The sequence below is a fragment of the Aythya ferina genome (genome assembly GCF_964211825.1).
Source record: "Aythya ferina genome assembly, chromosome: 1".
In the NCBI taxonomy this organism is placed as follows: Eukaryota; Metazoa; Chordata; class Aves; order Anseriformes; family Anatidae; genus Aythya; species Aythya ferina.
The window spans coordinates 129840244-129865740 of NC_140296.1; the positions used below are offsets into that span (position 1 = coordinate 129840244).

Sequence of the window (25497 nt, forward strand, 5' to 3'; positions counted from 1 at the left end):
GTGGGCTTATAATGAAGCCTTTACTATACGGCCCCGTGTTCTTGGAAATTTTAGAAGGGAAAGTCTATTTGACCAATGTCAACACTCTGGTCATTTTCTTAGCTTCCCCTCCCTCTCCCTTTAGGTAATAGTCATATTTATTGCCAATTTATTTTCTGTAGAAGCCTCCAGTCCACTGTGGTTTGAAGGAATTTCCAGGGTGGGTGCATGACAGGTCAAACCCGAGGCAGCAGAAGGTGGTACGGGAGGGAGGATTGGGAAAAGGAGGCAGACAAGGGTAGGAGAGTGCAACTGTGGCTTGGAGCAACCTGCCACTTGTCTCGCTTTTGATTAAAATGGCAGCTTTCAAGCTGGGTCCATGAACTGTTTGATTTGATTTACCCTGTTAACCCAAGTTCTCTCATGCTGTTAATAAGGAATGAATAAATAGCTGTCTATCTCCTCTTTTTTTCCCTACTTTCCACTGCTAAAATTCTAGATGGGTCACATGCTGTTGGTCTTAAACAACCTGGTGCATCACGTCACCCTTCCCATTAAGTTTAAACATCTGACTGGAGAAAAGCTTGAGATGAAGCGAGGATGATTAGCAGAGGAAGATGCACTTTTTAGATCTGGTGTGGCTTGTTCTCCTGGGTTTTGGCCAGTTCAACCTTCCCATCAGGTTACGGTGGCATTTGCACCGAGGCTGGATGTAAATAATGGTTCAAAGGCTGAACTCCAGCTTTTTTCATCGCCTGTCATTGTCATGATCCGAAATAAAGTGAGGTTAACGATATGCAGGAGTGCCAGTTTCTTTGACCGCCTAGCTCCAGAGTATGGAGAAAAGTGAGGTCAGGCCCATGTCAGCACAGGACTCTGGAAATCCCTTGAAGCATCATGTGCATGTGTGCCTTCCAGGAAGCCCTATCTACAGTTTTGAATGTCTCCAGAATGAAGTTGGTTCCTATGTTTCAAAGGCTATGTACATCTGTATTTTCAAAGATACTGTTGTATTATTTAACACTGAAAGCAGGAGGAAAGGACAAACACGTGTAGGAAGAGCGTATGTTTTTTGTAAAGAAATAAAAAATACTGTGCGGAAGAATTTCATGTGAGCTAGCTAGTACAAAAATGTGTGTGCCCTTCAAGAATTTTGGGGTAAATTAATGTTTTTAATAGTTTGACTTATGTATCTAATTTATTTAGAAATATACCACTCCCAGGGGTGTCTGGGAGAAAATCTGAGCTCATTCATCTCTGTCCTTACTTTTATCCATATGAAATGTCAAAGTGAGTGTCTGAAATAAATTGATCTGTGTATTTAGACCCGTTTATCAGGTAGAATTCGATAAAGCAATATACATACATTGCAATTGTGAACTATCGTGCAGATGACTCATTCTTTCTTTGAGATGGAAATAACCTCGTTGAACAGGAGGGTATGTGTAGCACCAAGTAGTAGGTCTTTTATTATGTTTTTAAAATTTTAAGAACACTTCAGGAAAGGAATAGCTAAAACTCGCTTCTCACCAGGCAGTAAATATCTTGTGTCGGTCCGGTTTTCAGTAAATGAGAACTTGGGTTGTGTTTAGAGGAGTTTGATGCCCTTACTGGTAGTCTTAGAAAAGAGGGCAAAGACTGGGCAAGTCCAGAGAGCACTGTTTGCCCTCACCTCCAAAGCTTTTATTACTGGCTCTTGTGCAGGTCTGGCTAGGAGCATCATGTGAAGTTTGATTTTGTTCTTTGCAGTATTGTTGTGTGAATAAACAGAGGATATGCTTGTCATTCAGCCTCCTTTCACAAGCCCCACATTCATTTATGATCACAGGGCTCTGTCCAGCTCCTACTGAAAACAATTATAAGACTCTCATTGACTTAACTTGGATGTTGGATTGGGCCCATTAAACGGGACGAAAATAAAGTGGAAGCGCTGTTAATGATTCCTATTGATGCTTTTCCTGGCACAAAGCACTGCACATAATTGTTTTTAGAGGAAATACAGTTGCATTTAAGTATTACATTTATTAGCTTTTTAAAGGAGGAATAAGCAAACTGGACATATGGGGTGTTTGAAGTGTGATTGTGTGAGACTAAGATAATTTCAGGAGAATAGCTTAAGTCGCAGGATATGTGTGATGCCCTTTGTATACAAAATGTGGGATTGTGGAATTTATTTTGTGCACGCTGATTTTAACTGAGAAAGAACCCAGAATGCAAATATATGGTCATATTTAGAATATTTAAGGAATGCAGCCTAGCTGCTGCAGACTTCAAGACCCATTAATCAGGCCTGATAGCGATGTGATCTCTGAAAATACTTTAATTAAGTGGGTTTAATACTTACTAACAGCAAGTTGCTTGAAGCCATACTGAGTAAAGTCTGAGAAGGAATATGGTAGGTTGAACACTCAAACAAAGGCCAGTCCTGTTAGACTCCGAGTGGCTTTGACACCTTTGAAGTTCTGTGGGTTTTGGACTTGCTATGAGATCAGGACATCAACAAAAGAATTTTCACTTTGTCTTTGTAATTTTTCCCCTATAACTAACAATGTCATTTCCAAATTAAAATGAGGCACTGCTCATCTTTTAGGTATAATTCAGGCTCTGCCCCAGACCTTGCCATGACTTGATTAGAACATGTGAGATAGGCAGATACTAAACAGTTTTTCTTAGGCTTTATTCTTTAGTTTTGAGGTTAAATTTCAAAATGTGGAGAAATTATGTATTTAATGTTTCCTGTTGACTTCAGTGTGATTTCGCTGTTGATGACTGATCCAGGTCCTGAACAAGAAGGTAGAAGAGGGCACTGCTTGTTTTGCTGCTTTCTTCTAGTTCATTGAGCAGGAGGAGGGAAAGAGGAGGGAAGGAATGAAATGTCAGAGCTTTTGTTGTTACCATTTTTTGAGAGATGTGTTCAAGGAATTATTTTGGAAGATGATGGTGAAGTTGTTCCTACTGTTTGCACTGCATGGCCAAAACATTGTGCTCTTGTATGAGGTAATAGCTGTGGTTTGTGGCGACATTATGAAAACATTGGTTTGTTATGATGATTGCAGAAAATTCCCAGATACATGGTAATGTATTTGTAATATTTTATTGAAGTGAAAGATGGAAAATACAGCGTAGTTTGGAGTCTCCTTGGACTGATTTAATGCTTCGGGAATGAAGAACCAATTGTGCAAAACTTCAGTGGGGGTACATGACATCAATTAAATAACAGATTTTGGACCATTTTAGTATAGCTTAGTTTCGTGATTATTTTTCAGTATCATCGTTATGTGTTACATTTTGTTGGCAGTGGGGTGTATTGTACAATGCTAATAATCCAACTTTGAATGTATATTTTCCTTTTGTCTTACCCAAGACAATTCTGTTTGCCTGTTAGGGATGTGGGTCCTTTGGTTCAAAAACTGCTGCATGTGTATTTGCTGTCTGCCATCATAGTAAGATAATCAAGCCAGGACCTCTAAGTGTTCAGCAGGAGTCAGTTGCATGAGAGTAGAAGTAAGAAATGTTATCAGATTGTATGAGAAGTCCCCAAACAGCTGTGTTAAGCCAATATGTCGCTATACCAATAAACGAGCACTGTTGCTTGCTTAATTCACTTTTTCCTGTGACTGTTTTCATTTCTTTTTTTATCATGTTGCAAAAGACCATTCTAACATATTTATCTTTCAGAGAGTTGAAACTTAAGCAGAATTTTCCTAATGCCTGATGTTATGACATGTCTCTTATAAAGCAGAGCAGGATCTACAGCAGAGATATAATGAACGACCACAGTCAATTACTAGGATGAAGAATTGATTTCTGGTTTTTGAAAGTATACCCTTAATAATTACTCATTTAGTTGAACTATCCTATTCTTCTTTAATATGAGTTGTATACAGAAAGATAGAGGCATGATATGTGTTGTTACTCATACAGCTGTGTCAGTAATGATATAAGCAATATAGATATAACAAATTGACTAGAATAAATAATGGCAAAGAACTGAACTGGAATATTTTGCTGTAGGTAAATATTGTCTCTTTTTGGTGTGTTCGAAAAAGCTAGACTATAAGCAAAATACAGTCTCAGAACAATTATAAGAACAACATCTCTAAAGATGTTTTAGTCAAGTCAATGGGGTGCTTTTTCTGGTGTCCCCAATGATGCTTTGTGTGATGAAACATCCAGACACACAGTATAACATTTATTCTGTTCAAGAAAGAGATATTTAGGGTCATGCTCTTTTTGCACATGAACATCCTTTTATAATGTGTTAAGTAATACCAGGCTAACAAGGCAGAACAGGTAGGCTCACAGGGCATATGACTTTATAGAAAATTGCCACAGTAGAATTACAAAAAACAATATTAGTAACTTATTATCCTGATATTTTACAGCTCAAAATGGAGTGCCCAAAGTTTCTGTTGCGATCATCAGCAGCTGAAGATGCTGATAACTTTGCAGGGTTAGGCGTCCTCCTTACACACTTCAGAAGGTGCTAAAGTCAAAAAGGAGCTTTTAACTCCTTGAGGTGCTACGGCCTCACTAGAAAACACCCATCTGCAGAACATCAGCAGTCTTGTGGTGGGGTGCAAAAGGGTATGGGAGAAGAAATGATAGGTGAGGAGAGGGTGAAAACTATTTATATTTATTCATTTGCATGAGAGATACAGCTAGCATTCTAATGTAATGCTTTTTGTGTTGTAAATATATGGTGGTATCATACTGGGGACTTTGTTCTTGGATTTTACTTTTTTATTTTTATTTTTGTTTTTGTTTTCTTTTTTAATGTAGTGGTGGTACGTCTTTTGGAATTGCTTCATTTTATTCTGTAACCAGGCCGAACAGGAGAGCAATTTTTAGGCTGGGGAGGGTGCAGCTGGGAATGTAAGGGAGTGGCAAAAAAGGAAAAAAAAAAAAAAAAAAGGAGGGTTGGAGGAAACAAAGGTTGTTTTAGTATTTTCTAAGGTTCATGGCTATATGGGTTTGGGTATTCATCATCCAGTGGAAAAAAAAAGCAAGAGACAGACCAAGGGAAGTTGTCCTGTTTATTTGACTAGGCTTTCCCTTGACTCAGTATACTATAATCATCTTTATGCTGGTTGTCTTTCAAAGTATAATTAGCCTGGAAGTGAATGTGGGTGGTATGGAGAAATAAAAAATTCAGAAAAAAATAAATAAGAAAGAAACGGTTTGGTGAAGAAAAAGGTCTTGTGTAGCTTTCCAATTTTTTGGTTTGGACAGGGCATATGCAGTTGAAGAAGCCAAAGATGTCCTGAGTTGAAGTCCAGAGGCAGTTCACTAGAAACAGTCTATCTGGAACACACCACAGTTTATTACAATGGTGATAATACTTTGTAGCTACATCGTGCTCTCCCTGGTAAGATCTCAAGGTGCTTTACAAATATTAAGGGATTAATCTGCACAATGCCACTGACAAATAGGTGTTATTGCCATCCCCTTTTGCATGCCTGGGGAGCACAGCAGCTCAGTTGTGCAACCTGTTTGCCAAGAGTTAAGAATTTAGGTTAAGTCACCCCACTGCAGTCAACGGTTCAAATATAGCAAGAGAAAAACTTAGTTTCTCTGTCCTCTGCAGCGTTTGCAGCCATCCACTTAGTTGAATTCAGTTTTATTTTGGTGGACAAACTTGCAGCCTGGACAGGAGGCGAAGTTGTAATTAATCCCTCTGTAATTGGCATAGCAGTAAGTAATTCTGCTTAATCCATTCCTTACTGTGAGGATGAAGTAAGGCATCCTCATCTGAATTGTGGAGGGGACAAGGGGAGTAAGCAGAGAAAGACAGAGACAAACATTTAGTTTGCTGTGGTAGGCACACATTAAGAAATACCTACATAAATAAAACACCTTTCTTAATTTTCCCTCATTTTGCCTCTTGATTTAATTAAGTGAAATTCAGTGAAATAGATGATTCAGTTTGGAAAAATTTACTAAATTTTTTTCTTCCCCACCCCTTCTTGTCTTTCATTCAGTCCGTAAGAGTCTCTGGAGTGTGAAATGTGAAGACACCAAATTGGAATTAATTTTGCTTTTTCATTTAACAGATTGTGTTACATTAACACCACAGTATTGCCAAGCAGCAAACCTTTCCCTTCCTCAGATGTTAGCTGCTAATACAGACTAAAGACTGCTGAAAAGGAACGGCAGTGCTGAAACGCTTTATTTAAGTTTATCTCCCTTGTGGCTCAAGTGGGCCCTGATTCTGCTAAGATGCATTCACAGGAGCGGTCTCCCTGAGTTCGCTTTTATTGCTTCCTGGCAAGTGAGCTGGATTCGATTTCGTGAAACATTGCAGGAGCTGGAATTTCAAAGCTTGCTCAATCCTCAGAGAGACCTTTGCGAGACTCTGTTCTCCTCCATCTACACAGACACTAAACATGCTGAGGACACAATTGAATTAATCAGGATGACTCGTGTACATAAAATCAACCAAGACTCTATTTAAGAGATGACAACTTTGATATCATACTGTTCATTAGCAGCCAAGGAATTGTTGCTGCTTCTGTAACTAGATTATTAAATTGTTTACTGATGATAGGTCTTGCTTCCAATATTAAGTATGCGATGAGAGTATTAGTCTAGTTCTACTGAAAAGAACTAGCTGTAAATGACATCACAGGATTTATTTTCTCTCCCTAAATTGCATTTTGTTTTCACTTTTGAGTGCATTTTTTGATATTCAGTCCTACAAGTTCAGCCCAGGATTCGACAATCAAGCGGAGTTCTCTCATGCTCTTGGATGGCAATCGCCATAAAAATTCTGCAGCTTGAACTCTTCCCGTGATGATACCTGCCTTTTCACAAAATGTTTGTTTTGTGCCCTTTCACAGTCAGGATGGATCCTGGAAGTAAGTTATGCAAATCCCAGTGGGGGCTAAATCTGATCTGCAATTAGTACATTATTCTATGGTATGCGACAAGAATATAATGCTAGTCAGTGGCCTATGGAGTAATTGGTTCTGCAGGGCCTGGTAAAGTAGTAATAAAGGGGCCTCAAATCAGAGAATGAAACAAAACAAAACGAGGTATATGGCTCTTAATGCATCCAGTGCCCAGGACTGTTTAGTCAGAAAGTGTCAGGTGACATGACCCCTGTTCAGTGCAGAATTGCACCGTAATAGTTCGGATCACGTTGTTATTCCTGCTGAAGATGGCAGGGTTTAAAGCTCAAGCTTGCTCAAGAGCAGTGGCCCTTCCTTGGCACCCTCTCACTGAAGAAAATACAAGTCCATTCCTTTGCTTTTTAGCAAAATTGTGTGTCATCTGTCTGCGAGAGACTATTCCATTTCAGACTTTGTGCCCTTTGAACCAGAATTTTCATATACATCCTTTAAAAATCCCATGCTACAACTGTAAGCCTAAATTACATGAATTTGAGAGAATCTTAGCAAAACTGCCTTTGAGGGATGGTTCTTCTTTCAGCTCTGGCACTGTTGCCTTTTTCCATCTTTACAACTGTAATCTGGCTGCATTTAAAATCATCAGGAATCAGTGTGGTGTCACTGCTAATGGACCTGGGTCAGGAACCCAATGAGACGCCCATCGTCTTTAGTGTGAACAAAACTCTTTTACTCTGTGCGTGTGTTAAAGATGACATGGTTGCATGTGTAGAATTATCCTGTATTTCATCTATTAAGAAAATAGGGGAATATGTTACAGTGCTGCTAGGCTTGCCATCCTCAAATGTAGAAGGCTTCAGTCGCTGTTGTTTTATACCTACAGTCCAGGGTGGTGGACACTTCACCTGTTTGCTTGTTTATAGGCCGATTTTAAAGAACGATACACTCATGTGCTTCATAATCCCATTCTAAGCGTATACTGCATTTCTAAAATTTTTGTTACTTGTCCATTTCTTTCCCTTAATGTTAATTCTTTGTTTCATTAAACCATGGTGCGTGTGACTATAAACAACTACATAGTTGCCAAGGTTGCAAATTTACAGTTTCCTGGTCAGTGAAGCAGTTTTTCAAAATATAATTTGTCAGGTGAGTTTGTCAGATCCCACTGGAAATGCAAGGCACGTGGCATCTGGGCCTGCTCCCTGGAACTAACTGGAGAGTAACCACTAAGTTCAAAGGAGTTGAATTAGGAACCATGAGAATGTTGGATGTCATGCCTTTGTCATCATACAGACCAAATCCTGCTGAGTTGTTTGTGGCATATCATGCCCAGCAATTCTGCAAAGAGTTGGTCACAGCTTTTTATATCATATCATGGTTGCATTGTATTGAGCAGTCTCTTGCCCCAAAAAAGGCCCTCTGCTTCTTTCCAAAATGCAGCTGAGGGTAGCAAACACCAATCTGCCATTCTTGCAGCCATCTCTTCCCGATTTCTTTTTCACAGAAGCATGGAAAGTTGTTGGTTTTTTTTTTCAGATTTTTCTTTTAGATTTTCAGCATTTATTCTAGTAGAAGAAAATCAGAAAACTGCAGAATGGAAGGTGAAGTTTCTCTGCAGCAGCACTAGTTTGGCAGATCTGATCAATGCATATTTTATAAAGCCCGGTTGAATGGCTCTATATTAATTGCAATTGCTACTATATGTGGGAAGGTATACAATGCAAAATGTAACATAAGTTACACGTGCTTTCCTGTTGGTGGATAAGCAATTTTTAAACTGCCCAGGAAACACATTGCTGGCCAGGATTCACTTGGCTGGGCTGCTGCCTCTCTCAACTTGGTTGTTAATGGCTGATAACACAGGTTGCAATAACAATAGTGGGTTTTCTGAGAACAGCATTATTTTCACAGTGCCGCTGATGGAAGAAACATCAGAAAAATCAGCTTGCTAGCAGCTGATAATTAATGATCAATTTGGAGATTATCACAAACAATTTACAAAGGTTGACTTTTCCTTTAGAAGTCCCTTTGGATAGACTGGATGTTAAATTACCTGCCTAAGGCTTTTACTTTACTTGTGCTAATAAGATGAAAATGACTGTGTTTGAAGAGCTCTGAACTGAACTTTTCAGACTGTCTGATAATCCATACAACTCTTCTTTAAACATCTTAAGTGAGTGAGCAAATAGAGACTATAATAAAATTGAAAACCATCATATAGGCACATGTTACCACCCGGTCTAAGTAATGGGGCATGACAAATAAGAGGCACTGCTGTAGAGTTCATATTACCATTTTATGGCATACATTAAATATTTGATCGTCAACCAGCAGATAGAAACAATTGGGCTAAGAGTGTCATTTGCAAATAGAAGGATAAGATTTAGACTGTCATGGCCTGAGCACAGGATGGAGAACTTCTATATCTTAATCCGTGCTTCAATATCATCTCTTTACGTGGTGGTGTGCAGACCACTTAAAATCCTCTTCTGTATTCCTTCAATCTGTAAAAAGGAGTTAGTAATCCTTATTTGCTTCAGAGGGGATAATAATCCTTATTTACTTAGCAGAAGGGATATGTGAAGAGTAATTAGTATTTCTAAGTGCTTTTAAGGATGAAAAGAGTAGTGCAAGTATAAAAAGCTCTGTAGTAAATTGTATAGAGAAAAGAAGAGCCAAAGAAGTAGGATGAGATTTGTAGAAGTATGTGGCTGTTTTGAGACAGACAGGCTCCTGGTCAGATTTTCAGAAGTGCTTAGGTATCTTCATACTGGAAGTACATTTGAAGATCTCTTGCAGGAACAGAAACTCTTTTTTTTTTTTTTCTTTTTTTTTTTCTTTTTTTTTTCTCTTTAATATCTTTATAAATCATGCTTCACATCCATGACATATGGGGTGGGAGGGGGGGAGTAGAGGGAAAGGGGTGTAAAGGCCTAATAACAGCTGCACTTTCTGATCTTCCCCCTCTGAAGTATGGAAGGAGATGGGGTGAGAAAAGAGTAGGAGAGAAAGGAAGGAAAAAGCCTTTGTACATCCGATGGGTTCTTTTATAAGCGGGATGGGGTGGGCAGGCTGCAGACTTCGAAGTGCCAGCAGGGAGACCCAGCACACAGCTGCATGCTTGGTCCTTGTGGTGAAGCCAGAGGCATGCTGTCAGTTAAAAAAAAAAAGAAAGAAAGAAAAATAGAAATTAAAATAGAAATGTTCCTCTAGCATTAGTTTTGTAATTTTGAGATTTTATGTTATGGTTGAGATTTTTAAAGCTTAAAACCTGATACACTTATGTGAGCATTATACAAGAGAAAGCAAAGCGAAACAGGAGCTGGTTGTAGCTGCCCATCATTACTTTGATAATGCATTTGCTGAATGTGGCATTCCTCATTTTCACTGTACTATCGACTTCTCATCAGAGCCATTGAATAAGGGAAACTAGAAATCAGTGTGTGGATTGCTATCTGAATTTGGCCCTGGTTTGCTGTGTGAGGGTGGGGCTGGTGCTTGAACCTTCACTGAAGTCCTTCACCAGTGCTGGGCAGCTCTGTGGGTAAACAAGAACCAAACCAGTATAATGGTTTATCTGTGAAATGGGTATTGTCATCAGTATTTCAGGATGCAGGTATTTGAGATTCCTTTAAATTAGTTGTCTCAAGTGAAAAACACTTGTTAATTGTAAATTACTGTGGCGGTACTTAGCAAGGGGTGAGTTTAATCTTCTGTGAAGAACAGGAAATGGGATCCAGTGAAGCTGGATGGGGAAGTGAAAAGGATTCAGTGAAATTCTCCAGCTAAATGCTGGTGGGTTGTTTGATGAATAGATTTCTACATAGATATGGCCAATACGTATAAAAATAATACATATATTTATATTATTATGATCTGTTGGCAGGTTGGATAAAGAAACTGAGTTTTGCATTTACAAAATACAGTACTTGAACAGACTACTTATTTTTTCCCCTTGATCACATCAGTATGCACAAAACTATCAGGAAAATTAATGATACAAGCAAGTAATACAAACAGCGATCACCAATAAAATGTTTTCTCTTTTAAAGGAAAATCAGAGCTTGCAAAGCTTTTTACAAAGGTAGTTAAAACATTCTTATCTCTTGTGTAGAAATAATAATATAAAAAAAGGGTGCCAGAAAGATTCAGTAAATTATGTAGGGTCACAGAGGAAGCTGCTGAGTTCTTAATGTTGTGTCTTAGTAACCCATGTGCATTCAGGAGGGTGCTTGGCAATGAACTACCTGCTCATGGTTTCCATGTTTGTGCTGCTTCAAAAATGATCAACCCCACAGGACATCGCCATACTGCAGAATTAAATTTCTGCTGTGTATTTCAGTTGTTCAACCAATCCTCTATCCGAGATGTCATTCAAACAATTATAGAGCTTGCCAGATGACTACTTACCCAAATCAAAAGCTATTTACTACCTTTTTAAAATTAAAAATTGGACAGTGGAACTTCAATGTTACATTTCGTATCCAGTCCATGGTGGTGACGTTGAAAATATAACTGCCTATCTGCCTGTGACAGAACTAGGGAGGTGTCTGTCAGTGGTTGATACAAATGAATAATTTTTTCTCAGTGTCCTAGTTTAATATTACCGTGATTATTCCTAATCAATTCCATTATTTGTACTAGTTAACCTATGGAATGACTGGGCATCCTTTCCCTGTTGAGAAGTGTTCTTTCCAGTGCCATCATCAGATGCATCAGCAGGCCTTCTGGGAGACCTCCCGTCTGCAGCCCATGCAGTACCTTTTTATGGGGATATAGTGGAAACGTGTCTGGTCATTCCCGAGTTGTTCTCAGTGCCAAGCCCATGTACAAAAAAAAAAAGGTGAAGGTGGTAGACTAAAATAAAGTGGGAAGAAACTTTGGTTGTTTGTTTTTGTTTAATAGATAAGTTAATTGTCTTAAGATGCTCAGCACCAACACCCCTTAGCCTATAGGACTCGGAAGGTCCTCTGTCCCTTGGTTATGCAGGCCAAGGGTGCCCCTTGAATTCCTCCTTCACACAGTGGTCATTTTGCTGGTAGCAATCATGACATACATTTTAGATCTGAACATCTGGATTCAGACTCACTTATAATATAATTAGGTGTATTCCCAATGCAGAGAAAGTTTCTGATGGAAGAGGTCTTTTCAAGAAAGCTATTATACCACTTGTTACAGCAATAGCAGTTGGGTTTACTTTATTGTAATGTATATTTATTTTTTTCAGACTATAGCTCTGTTCTGAAGTTGGACCCTCCGTGGCAATACGTGCCTTTAACTGCTAGATTGTTTTAATACATCTTGGTGAAAACAGTTACACGCAAGCACATTTTAATGGTGATTTTTTTAAAAGTGTGTTTGAAGGCAGCGTGTGGACGGTGTGATGTCGGGGAAGAGCCAAATGTTTATTTTAAGATGCGTTTGAATGAATCTGCCTACATAAACTTGCCAGTGCTAAGAAAGAGGGGCTCTGCCCCTTTTAGATCACAAAGGCCTCTCAGTGGGGGATGGTTTTGGTAATGGAAAAAACAAAAAAGGTTCCAGTGTGTGGTGGAGGAGGTAAAATAAACAAACAGCAATGGATGATTGCTTCTCTCCATCAAGGCTTCTTTATCCTTGCGAGCTCAGTCAGTGGTCAGCATGTTAGACACCCCTCCCTGTTTTATCCGTCCCGTAACTGTGTTCTTTGACAACGCTGGTTTATACAGCTGGGGCTTTGTGGGGTTTTATGGGAATCGCTATTGAACAACAGGCATGAAGGTAGACAAAGCACCTATGGAAGGGTGGATGGCAGACTTCCTCTGAGGTTCCCTGGGGGAAAAGATACTGCTTTCTGGGATTCTTGACTGCTTTCCACCCCAAAAAATCCCAAAGATTTTGAGAGGGGACACCTTTCTACAGCCACGTTTCAGTGCTGTCGCTCTCCGTTCTAAAATAAAATTTGAGACTCCTTATGGTCCTAAAGGAATGCTGTCTGTATAGAATGGTCTCTCATTTTCGTATTTGTGGATTTGTTTTTATTTAGAATAATGATATGCATTTGTTTGCGCATGGGTTTATGTGTGCTGTATGGTTAATAGCTATGTTTCAATTATGTAACTGCTCCGGCAGCATCTAGGGTTAACATTTGTTAAGATGGGTAATTATCAGCTGTTTGTGACTCGCAATAAATATTGGTCTTTCTCTTGAAATTTGACAGGCATTTCTTGAATCAACTATTGCAAAAATTCAGCTTGTAGTCAGCGGTGGGTTGAAGTCAACACACTTTCCTAGGTGCATGGTTCTAGTGGTGAGGAAGCATGTTCATGTCTGCCACCAGCAATTTAGAGAAAGGTTCAGCAGCACCTTAAACCAAACACAAGACATTCAGAAAGCTAAAATGACAGAATTAACGCAGCTTGTACAAATACCACTGTGAGTGAGCAGGCATGTGCCGTGATGGATGATTCCACCATGCATTTGTTAGTGTAGATTTTTAGTTCTTACAGTTTTATGAGTAAAAACTAGGAAAACAATATAACAACTCTCAACCTTTCACAAGACGGTTGAAAGCAACTTTCATGGTACAACATGCACAATAGTGAAGCCAGAGCCCTCGCGTCAGCCCATAAACTTTTCTCTGTTTTACCTCTCGTGTGCTGCATCTGTTGCAACAGAGATGGCATGGTTCTGTGGGCAATCTACAGCATGATATATGGGCACAAAACCACCTGAACACTTGAAATAAAAATTCATCTTCTCTTTTGGAATATTGTCAAAATGTCTAAGTAAAATTATTTAACCAATTTTTGTTTTACTCTATTTGTATTTCAGAGTAGTTTTCAGAGGCAGCAATTTTCACTAGTTTCTGAAAGGCAACATCTGGGCTTTGGAACAATCTCTTTTCAGCTTTGGAAATTCTACCTCAAATTGCTTAGACGTTATAGATGTTCAAATTTTTTTTTTTTTTTTAACATAATAGAAAAGCAATAATGTATTTATTCCCTGTCATTTTGTTTTCAAGTTCAGTTTGATTTTTCTTTCTCAGGCTCTCCAGGATTATTTGTTCCTGGGCCAAGAATGCACCTGTCATGTATAAACTCCCCAAAAGGGGAGGGGGGCAGACACATGCAAATGAACAAAAAATAATAAAAATTCTAGGCAGCTGTAATTAACCTGTTAGAAAGAAAATGTTTGTATCCATTAAAGACATTGCTTTGCCAACGTATATTTTTGCATACATACACACACACACAAAACTTTTCACTGTGCTTGTAATTCTTAATGGTGTGCACAGTCTCTCTGAGGCTCCAGTTCTGCTCCCACTAAAGTCACTGAGAGGCTCAGTATTTCTGTGATTCAAGTTCAAGCTATCAATGTATATGCGTGCATACTTTCCTGTGGTATCAGTTTTACCAGCAAATGTACAGTATACATATGGATGGATGTGCATAAGTGTTGCTGTGTTTATTTGCATTTTTGTTACAAAGCGCACATGATGCGAACGTGTATCTAAATGATGATTGGAGCAAGAGTTTGTATAAGAATGGCAGAACAATACTTCAAGTTCAGATGCATAAGCATCAGTGGGTACATTGAAAATGACTTTAAAAGTGCACTTATTCATGTTTATGAGAATCACTCATACATGCAATGTAAACTTCTTACTCTGAACTTACTGGTAGGTGGGGAAATTCAGAGTGAAGTAGGAAAAAGATGCACTTTAAATTTCATTTTTCTTATTTTTGTTCCTTGTTCATTTATACAAACTCTGGTGAGGGAAAACTGTCATTTAAAAAAAAAATCCACGTGTTGAGTTTAATATGTAAGTAGGGAAAACAAGGGGAAAGGAGAAGAGGGCTTGAAGCCTGATGGCTATTTCTTTGTAACTCACACGATAAAGCTATAAGCTGGTGGAACAGTGGGAAAAGCTGTGTCATAAATTAGCTAGATCTCAGTCAGAATGATGGCTTCTTGTTCTGATGTCTGGACATCTTTTGGGAGAGAACTTTTACTATTAATGTTGATTCCAGTGGAAGTAATTCATCATTTAATAATGCTTGAAGAAAATTTTATGTCAGCTTGATTAGACAAAGAACGCGAATGACCAAGAATAAGCTCCCTATGTTGCAGAAGTTCTAGTATTAGCTAACTTTTCAGAATGAGCCTGCACCTCCTTGAATTTCTTTGTAAGAAGTCATTCATAATTGTCATAACTTTAAAGCTTTTTCAGCTCTTTGCCTTCATTTCACTCACTGTCACTGGAAATTAGGTATGCATGTCTGTGTGTGATGTATGGATTCCTTGTAGAACGCAGCACAGCTCTCCCACTCAGCGTCTGGAGACTGACTGACTTCTTTTCTGTCATTTTCAAGAATTAGTTTGTACGGCAAAGTTTCAAGGCCTGAAATCTCTAATTATTTGACAAGATTCCTGTTGGTAGTTCAGCAGGCAGGAGAGTGATGATTACCTAATGTCATGGTGACTGTGATGGTTCTTTCAGTGGTGATCAATTACTAAAACTCTACATGAAAATAAAACCAGAACTCTGCTAGTTCTGTTGTGGCATGAGGACAAGCACCAAAAGTTATAATAAATAAAAAACCATAGGCAAACCAAACCAAACAAACCAAAAACCCACAAGAGGTAAGAGGAGCTGAAGCGTGGGGGGAGGTATATTTCTAAAAGGTTGGGGAGGGGGATAGGAAGACAGAGTTAATTTGAGGATGCACTGGAAAATAAATGAGCTTGTGGATTTAATTCAAAATCATCCAAGCAGAGTCTTTTGCATGAAAGAAGCCAGTGATCAGGCTTGGTTTACTTAAAACATCAACAATGACTGCATCCTGCTGTTTCAGAGTTTGTGCTGATAGATGCTCATCGTCTTTGACACTGCCCCATTAAGTTTGTAGGTTGCCTGTGCTAAAACCGTGTTTTCACTACATGGCTTTGTTTTCAAGAAGTTCTTTAAAAATCCATGTTTTGAAGTTTGATCTTTTAGAAACATGCTTTTCAGCAGAAGAAAAGTCAGATCATATTTCTGTTTTGGAAACACACTATTCGATTTTGAGCTTTCTGCGTCGACATACAAACTAGTGAAGAACAAAAGGCTTAGGAAGTTGACAGGTATGAAACAAAAGCAGGATACCAGGTTCTCATGCTACAGCTGCGTTTGCATGTATGTCTCTGGGGAAATTACTAAATTTCCCTGCTTTACACCTACTAGTTACAGTAGAAAACGGGGACGATAACTCAAAGTCCTGTTTGAGATCTACAAAACAATTATACAGTATTCTTCGCAGTAGTAGAATAGTGTCATGATAGGAGTTCCTTTATCAGCTTTCAAATTCAGTCGTGGTTGAGGTTTGGTTTGTTTCATACTAGAGTATTTCATTAAAATAACTTTGTTGCACACAAAGAATCTACCTGCTTCAAAAGGTCAGTGAAAATTTGTGCATAATACGTATTGGAAACATTCAACATGATTTTTTTTTCATATCATATTTTTCCTGAACTTGATTTTACAGTGTTTTTTCATGCATGAATTCCTTGCAAGTGCAAGAAAATGGAGGTAATAAATTTTTAGTTGAGAGCGTAGTGTTCATAAAAAGGGGTGATTTTTTTTTTTTTAATTTTTTCTAATGAAAAAAAAGTTTTACAAGATTTTTTAAAACATTTTATTGAAAGACACTGGTAGTGAATTTCTTACTGGAACATTTTGAAACTTGTCAAAGTGAAACCACTGGAATTTTGAAACATATATTTTCTCAGAAGACATTTTCTACAATATATGTATGTGGGATATCAAGTTGATTGGTTGCACTGCTGTGGAGATACTGGTAAACTTCAAAATAGATGGAAGATAGCATATTCCCTGCCCATTTTATATTCAGGATCTTCTAAACTGGTTGTAGTAAAAGATTATTACCCCATTTGGTGAGAAAATCTGGAAAGCAAAGCTGAAGGAGAAATAAAAGGGAGAAAGCGAGTTGGGTGAGGTAGAAATTACTGGGTGGCCTTAAGCATAGGAGTACTTGTGGAGGCTGTAGTAATAGGCAACCTCTCAGAAATATTGCACAGGCTATGCCATGGTGATCTTAGTATGTATTAACAAAAGAAATTTATTCACGAAACCTTCTTTGAATAACACAACTTATTTGTAGCATGTGTGCATTTTTAAAGATGGCTGATTGATATGATCTTCAAAAGTAATAATTAAGAGATTATTGCATCTCAGTGTGAGTGACAGCTGAGGGTGCGTTTCATGCTCATTCATTTATTGATTAGCAGACTAGAGATGTTCGCTGCTTGCTTTTTTGTTGTTTTTATTTTTTTTAATTGTAAAATGACTTCAGTAAAGAATTCCAAACCAGGCTGCAAATGACTCAAAGATATTGCCAAGCGAAGTCTGTTTTTAGTGGTATGTGTAGAAACAAGTCGGGTTTGCAGTTCCCAGTGGGACAGAGTGTGGGAGTCTGCCACCCTTACTCATGTTGAGTAATACCTTATTACACAAGTAATCCTGTCAAAACGAACAGAGTTGTTTTTTTAGAGGTACCAGTTATTCAGCATACAAAAACACTGAATGAGTTTGGGGCCAAAATGGAATGGAAATGGTCATTAATATTAATTGGCACCTTTTGGACAGATTGTCTGCAGAGAGATCACAGGTTCAATAAACCTTGGAAAATGAGCTGCTTTATTTGTACTAAACGTGAGCAGAGATGAGGCAGATACATTGCTGACAGTCTGGAAAAGCTTGTGGTTGTGCACCTGTATGTGTGTGTATGTATGGTAGACGTTACATGTATGTATATGCGATATTGCTGCTGTCTTTAATCATACATTGTTTTTGGTGGAAAAACAGAATCTACAGGATTTCCGTTGTGTACTGTCATTACAGGGCACTGTCCCTACAGATCAGGAAAAGAGATAGAAATCCCACTGCAGTTCATGGGAGTAGTTTAATTTACAGCATGTGGCTTGAAATCAAGCCATCTTAGCGAGTAAATTCATGATGCTGTTGTTAGTTTGAATTAACTTCTGCGCTGTGGCTGAAGGATGAGATCTGTCTGTTGTGGCTGTACGTCCATCCTCGTGCATCTGTTCAGAAAGCATCTCTTTGCCCGCCTCCTCTCTGCAGGCCTGAGTGATTTAAACTCTGCCCATGAGAAAGAATGAGTTTTTAGCTGCCAGAGAAACTCAAGAGGTGAACGTTTTCATGCCAATTCAGAAACTGGCTATGCGACTCCAGTCAGGCGCTGTCACGCCTGGTTATGGTGAAAAAACAACAATGCCTCTCTTGATAAGGGAGAAAAGAAAGTCTTGCACAGTCAAAATTCTGACATACAATTTAAATCATCTCCCTACATCCTGTGGACTTGGAGCTGTCAAAAAGGCAAAGCCTGTGTTTGAATGGAAAAGCTTTTTATTTCTTTAAAAAGTGTACCAACTATAATTATCCATAACTATGCAGGCCTGTTTTAATGCTGTTTTATAATTACAGGTCTTAATGCTAGATTATACAAAGTCATTTATAAATAGTCAGAACAGAGGGACTTTGGGAGTTTTTAACCTGTAGATTGCTGTAGGTTGTGGCAGCTGACGGGATTTTGCCTGTATATGTATGGTGTTAGCTGTGCAGTGATTGATGAATCCCTTAATTAACTCCCAACAAGTTAAGATTTATGGCCTCATATCTTTTTCTCCTGACACATCTGTGTTTGTCACTTTTGAAGACATGGATAAGCCATTTCTCCTAAAGCTTTTGTGGGTATCTGAAATGTTTCTGAGGTATTTTGCTTAATGTAACAAGATGAGAGTTTTATGACATAAAATTTATGAAATTTTATGGCATGAGCAATCGAATTGGGATGGATGCTGGTCGTGTGCTAGAGGGCACTATCTCCTTGAATACTGGATACTCTTTTAGATTTACTTGGGGTGAAAAACTATGTATCAAATGAACGAAAAAGAACAAATGTAGTGGGGACACTTAAATGAGGTTCTGTTAGAAATAGTAATAAAGAAATAGACCTGTGGAAAGATTGCTTTTTGAGTCACTGAACTCAAGGAAAAGAAAAAAAAAAACACTGATGTTATTTGGTAGCCTGAAATTATTTGGGTGGATCCATTACTTGTACATGGCACAAGGAAACAATTCATGTGGATGCAGTGCATCTCTTCCTCTCCAGTGGGAAAATCCAGCCATGCTGAAGTCAATCACTTCAACACTGAGAAAACACTGAGATCAATAGGCACAGAATATCAGTTTAAGCCTACAAAGAGTCAGCTTTAAATTGAAAAGGAGTAAAGAAATATGTGGAGAACATTCTATTTTAAGATGAATCACACCAAGAATTTGTGGGATAAGGGCGTGTTAGAAGAGTGAGATTTTATTTCTCTGACCCCCCCCCCAAAAAAAAAAAAAAAAAAAAAGGAAACATTTTTGCTACCAGAAAAAGCATTTATTTTACAAAAAAAATAACAAAATTCTGCATAATAACAAGTGTTTCTGAAGACAGAAAAAAAGAATCCCTTTACAAGAAATAGGCTTGTATTCAAATTCATCACTGGATCTAAGTCTTCAGTTCCATCCTAACCCATGATAAAAATCAAGTATGGGCCTATGGTTTATAACTCAGATGTGTCTTTTCATTGGGCTGAGTTCTGCCTGCTTCCCACTGCATCTGAATGTTGCTGATTTAGGTTGTCTAAAAAACTAATATTTAGGTATTGTATTTATATTCAATAGAAGTTATTTTCAAAATTCAATTCATTTCAAAATTTAACTCTTGCTGCAAGTCTTAAGTGCCAACTCCATCTGTAGAGATGCCCTTTTAGATGCAGTTTCTGGTCCACTGTGTTCCTGCTTTTCTGAAAGTTATATCTTGGTTTTTATTTTATTTTTTTATCCTATCCATAAGTCATTTATGTTTGGGGAAAACAGCATTTACTGTTTCATTGTAATTACACACTTCTTTCAGAGTGGTGTAATTGAAAAGCTTTCCGTGTTTCAACCAGTTTGAAGAAAAGACCTTTAAGCCATGTAAGTTGTAAACTGTTGTGTTATCCATGAGGGCAGGTCCAGGGTATTTGCATACCTTTATTAAGATGGTATCATCCCAGTTCTTTGTTAATAACTAAATAATTAGACCTAGATCTGTTTAAAAGTGCTCAGTTTCAGATAACGTTGTTACTCAGAATTTACCTATTTCCCTGTTAATACCTGGTAGTTGCTTAGTAGAAAAATGAGGAGGTACAAAAAGAACAGAATACAATGATATGGACTGTGGGAGCATTTCAAATTCAGAAGAGGGACCGATAAAGACCAATAAAACTGTAGAAATAATGGAAAGACCAGCTGTGAATGAATTTACCCAGTATCATGTTGTCTTATGCTTTTGAAGCTATCCGTGATTTGATCCTTTGCTGCTGTAGACAGTATTTACTGTCCTTTTGGAAGACATTTCCAGTTGAAGTAGATAAGAATTATTTATTTATTTATTTAAAAAAAAGAAAAAGAAATCTTGCATTTTCTTGTTGAAATTTCCTAGCTGTTTGTAAGCAGTAATTTCTGTGAAACCGTAATGTTTGTTTGATGTTAGAGTTGGTGATGAGATGTCTGAAAGGACAGATTATGCCTAACTCAGGCTGGCTGTGGGCAGAACTACTTAGAAGACAAACTGCAGTTGTTGCCTGTGTTGTGTGACCCTTACCCTGTGCTGTGCCACTGTTTCTTTGAGTGTCCTAGTCACTTAGGAGACTACTGCAGATTAGATCAGTAACTTTGCCTTTGCCTTCTTAGCCACATTAGCAGTTTCTCAGTCTTCTAATATTATGGTAGATGGGTACACGGCTTGTAATTTAAACTGGGTCTTAAAAGAGCTGTGTGAGGAAGGAAGAAGCTGCTGCTTCCTTTACTAGTTTTCTCTCTGGCCTACAGTCCAACCCATAGGATTTGTAGTTCTCAGTAACTGTCTGTTTTTCCTCATGCATAGAGGTAGTCTCCTCTATTGCCTTCTTTGCCTATTTTTATAAATTCCCTGTAAAAATGATGTCATCCCTGTTGGGAACAGGTGATAAGCAGAAGATGTTGATGACCTGTAGCACCTTACTCCAGTGGAAACTGTATATGCATTATAAAGTTAGCAGAAGAGTTTCACTTCAGTGTGGTAGTCAAACTGTCCTTGTGAAGCGGTGTGGTAGAACCCATGGTTGTTCTGGTTTAATATCAGTAGGAGATTTTCACACAACTTCAGTATAGAGTGTATAAAACAAACCTTCAGTACAAAGGAGGGTCTCCTTTCTCTATGTTATATTGTCAAATTGCAGTGGAGAATTCTGTAGATGATTTACAATATTTTTAGTCATCTTATCAAAAATATAAATATCCTAAAATATAGAACATTACTGTGCAATAATTGAGTAATGATTTTGTATCCTTCCCTTTTTGTTTGCCAAAACTCAGACAACCACTTAGTGCTGATTGTCAGAGAGATTTTATGAAAAGCCAAGCGCCTATTAAGGCAGTGTTGAAAAGAGTAACCAAAATGTTACACTCAAAATCAACAGAAAATTTATATCTTGGTGCAGTGCAATGCAAAATATGAATAATTCACATTAACTTTAGGAAGGACTTGCATGTTTTCTGCAGAAGAAAAGCTTGGGATCTGTCACATCAAACATAGCTGTAAAATGCTGAATTCAGTGGGCTTGTAGAAAACTGCCAGTAAGTGTCTATCTGGTGATCTCTGTCTTTATACATATGCTTCTGTGCAGACACGTAGGTGGGAAAGCCTAGAAGACAGAATTCAGGTAGGATGTATGATGTGTTAGTCTGTTGGGCTAAGTCAAACATTAATAGAAAATACAGATTGCTTCTCTATGTACAGGCAATAGGTGGTGTTCAGAAGAAAAGGCGATGTGCAGCTGAGTATAGGCTCTGGTAGGGATTTTTTTTATCTGTTTTTTTTTTTTTTTTTTAAATATAATCTAACTTGGCTCAGGAGGTAAAGCGCAAAATGAGATCATTAGAAACAAAATAAGTCCTAACAAAGGGCTGTTTAAAGTCACTGTTTGTTTTCAGACCCAGTTGACTGCTGCTAAGAACCATTTCGTGCTCAATATGCCAAATCGTATGGACATGCTCCACCTCACAGCAGCCCCACACATGGTTCAAGAGACTGCTGGGCTTTTGAAATGCAGTCCTTTAACTGTGAAGTGGAAAATCAAAATGGGGTAATTAGAATCATAAATGCTAGATTTTTGAGGAGGAACAGTATTACTTCAGCCTGTCCTTTCAACTTTTATGTACAATAGCCTTCAGTTTCCTTGTTCATAACTTCTATTCCATTAAATATTTCTCATTTTTCTTTCTTTTCTTCTTTTGACTTTGTCTTTAGGATTTGTTACTTTTCATTCCACTCCGTATTACAGATGCCCCAGCTTAGCACAGTGGCCCATTATGCCATCCGTGCGCGTACCCTGATTTTTGTGAATAATGTTGCTGTAATTAATCCCAGAAGTCACTTGCATTTTAATACTCCACTGGACTCCTCTGTTTTGAGGACCACGCAGGAAGTGTTCTGGGTTCAGACTGACTTGTAAGGTTTTCAGTAGTGCCTGGTTTAGATGAAAACTTCCAAAGACATAAAGATCCTCTAAGCCTTCCTGAAAGATGGTGATGCACACACATTATCAAAATAATGTTAGAAGACAATATCAAGAAATTGGGGAAGTGAGCCTGAATTTTGAGTCAGGATTTGTGAGTGTTTTTTATGGTGTGTGCTGTATGTATCTTCCCTTCGTATACTTTTTTATACAGAGATGTGAGTTAGGTTTGTATGTATATTTTTCTGATCTGGCTATAGGTAGAAAGTTTAGGATATCTTGACAAGAAGTCATGATTCACTTAGTAGAACCCCGAATTTGTGTTTTCAAAAAGCTTAGATTATTGATGAGCAAATGTTTAACTGCTTAATTATCACAGATCTGTGAACCTGAAAAGAATCTCTCAATGCAACTGTAACACACTATCGTTTGCATGGATGAAGTTTTATATACACAGACATTTTGACTTAACAGCAACCTTTTTATTTGTTTTGTTTTGTTTAACTTAATTTAATTTTTGTTTTGTTTTATTTTATTTTGTTTTATTATTTTATCAGTTATGGTTAAATACATGCAGATGGTTATTCCTTTAAAGCTAAGTTGACAATAGCTTGTATCGGGAGACATTCTATCTTCTTACAGTCTCTTGCAAATGTAAAACCAGATGGGTATTTTTTTAAAGGAATTGCATTTCATTATACAGTCTTCTTAGGTGAATTTTCATGTTTAAGAAGCCAGAATACAAGAGAGTGCTATATTAGTGTATTATTCTCACAACAAACAAGCCACTGTTCTGTTGCTACCTGCTTGGCCATTGTTCCCAATTGTGTATGCTTTGCAGTGGTATTTGGATGGTTTCCTGCTCTCTGCCAGCACAAAAAAGGCATTTCTGTTACAATGGCCCCTAACCACACAATGACGGCATTAAGGATTTATTTGGAGGTTTCATTATTTTCTCCTCTTTTGTTCCTTCCAGGATGTCTTCCAAGCGACCAGCCTCTCCGTATGGGGAAGCAGATGGAGAGGTAGCCATGGTGACAAGCAGACAGAAAGTGGGAGAAGAGGAGAGTGACGGGCTCCCAGCCTTTCACCTTCCCTTGCATGTGAGTTTTCCCAACAAGCCTCACTCTGAGGAATTTCAGCCAGTTTCTCTGCTGACGCAAGAGAACTGTGGCCATAGGACTCCCACTTCTCAGCACAACACAATGGTAGGTTTGCTAATGGTCTATTGTGCTTACATCCATTCTTTGAATTCTGCCTCTACATTAGTTTGGCATCCAGATCTGTACCTTATGGAGTATACAATGCAGAGTTACACGTACAGAACATGCTACAATAATGTGAAAGCTCTGACCTAGCTGGACTGTCTACCTTCCGCTACAAATGCCAAATCCCTAAGAGTGCAAACTCCACTTTTCCTCATCTTTGCCTGCTGGCATTTGGGGTGCTAAAATTTTGTAGCTACATCAATGTGAATTTGAAGTGTGTGTGTTCAGCAAACAGTAAATGGTTTTGGAACACTGTAAGTGAGAGTCATGTTTGGCATGTTGTCTGAAATATTACCCCAATGCCAAGTTTATGCAATAGTAAGGCACGGAAGTCTGTATAAAGGGTAAAAAAAAAAAAAAAAAAAAAAAAAAAAAAAAAGCGAGAGAGAAGAAAGAAAGAAACTTGGGGTTATGTCTGGTGTGTGTTTTACATGCCACGCATATAAGGAAATTTACTATGTTTACACTATTAAATCAGCCTACCACTGTTTCACATATGAATTACCACCTTTTTGTGCACTTTACAAATGACTGTGCACTTCAGTCACCACGTTCAGACGTTTAGCAGCCCTCTGGAAGTCCAGACCTGGCTTTATGTAAAAGCCAACAAACAAAAAGGATGAGAATGCAATGCCGCATTCCTAACTAGTAATGCAGTGTCACTATTGTGAGGTGACGTGTTTTGACCCTTAATGTAGAGTACTGTGATACGTTTTTATAAAGGTTGAAAGGTGCAGGGAAAGGCATTGAAACCTCAGGACTTAGGCACCTCGACAAAGCTGTCTGTGTGAGCACATGTACACAGCTCTTGCCCGTTTCCAAATTGACTGCAACTTTTCTCTTAGTCCCCCACTTTGACAAGGGCACTGACAATTTCACTTTAAGTGAAGATAATGAATGGACCTGCATATTTGAAGGCTTTTAACAAGGCATTGCCAAATAAGTGATGGTGTGTTCTCATAAAAGCCTGCAACAGCTCCATAGTGGTATTTAAGCCCTTACAGCTCATTACGCATATGTAACAAGCCCTATGTAAAAAGCCTCAGGGATTATTATTTCTCATAGGACCAAGCCACAGGGTATTCACTGAAGCTGCTCTCCTTAACAAAATAATTCACTGACCCAATCCATTTTTTCTTCCTTTTTAGTTTAATGCTTAAGTTCAAACAGTGTTTCAGAATATCAAATTTTGTTTTATTTTGTGTTATTGCAACTTCTAGTGAATAAAGAGCATCATTGGGAAAATTACTCATGGACAGAGATGTCTTTTTTTTTTCTTTCTGTTTTTTTTTTTTTTTTTTTTTTTTTTTTTTTTTTTCCCTGACTTGCTTCCTTCTGATCCTTTATCATACATGTTGTGGATATGTAATTCTTAAATATTCAGTATCAGCCAATGGGATGTTAGAATATGTAACTGGTGTATGAGCTTTGCTGTATTTAGGCCTATTTTAAGAGAGTATGTTAAAGTTAAGAGACTGTTCCTGTCAACGCTTAAGTCAATAGGAAAAACTTGTGATGACTCCAGCAGCGTAGACTCTAATGAAGTAAAAACTCATTGTCTGCTAAGGAGCCCAGCAGGCATATTCTAGTTAGACCTCACTGAAACATTTAACTGCTGTTTAACTGATTCTAACCAGCTTTTCTATTCATTTATAATTTTTGAGATCAAGAAGTTTAGCTGATCATCTAGTGTGACTTCCTGTTCTGAAGGATATGTTTAATGTGATGTGAAAACAGTGTATTATTTTGCTTCATAATACAAGATACTGTATTATTGCATATTTTAGACAGTTTTGCCATAGCAGTGAGAT

General features: G+C 38.1%; 1 protein-coding gene across 21 annotated transcripts in view; it reads left to right on the forward strand.

Moving 5' to 3' along the window:
• SOX5 (SRY-box transcription factor 5) overlaps positions 1–25497 on the forward strand; it is a 650695-nt gene that overhangs the window by 369220 nt on the left and 255978 nt on the right. For 18 of the 21 annotated variants that reach the window (XM_084509197.1, XM_084509199.1, XM_084509196.1 and 15 more), the window contains one exon: positions 23395–23626. In XM_084509197.1, the coding sequence (XP_084365323.1) occupies positions 23396–23626 (231 nt within the window). In that variant the 5' untranslated portion in view covers position 23395. The remainder of the gene's footprint in view (positions 1–23394; positions 23627–25497) is intronic. The other 3 variants (XM_084509212.1, XM_084509204.1, XM_084509205.1) reach the window with 1 other exon arrangement.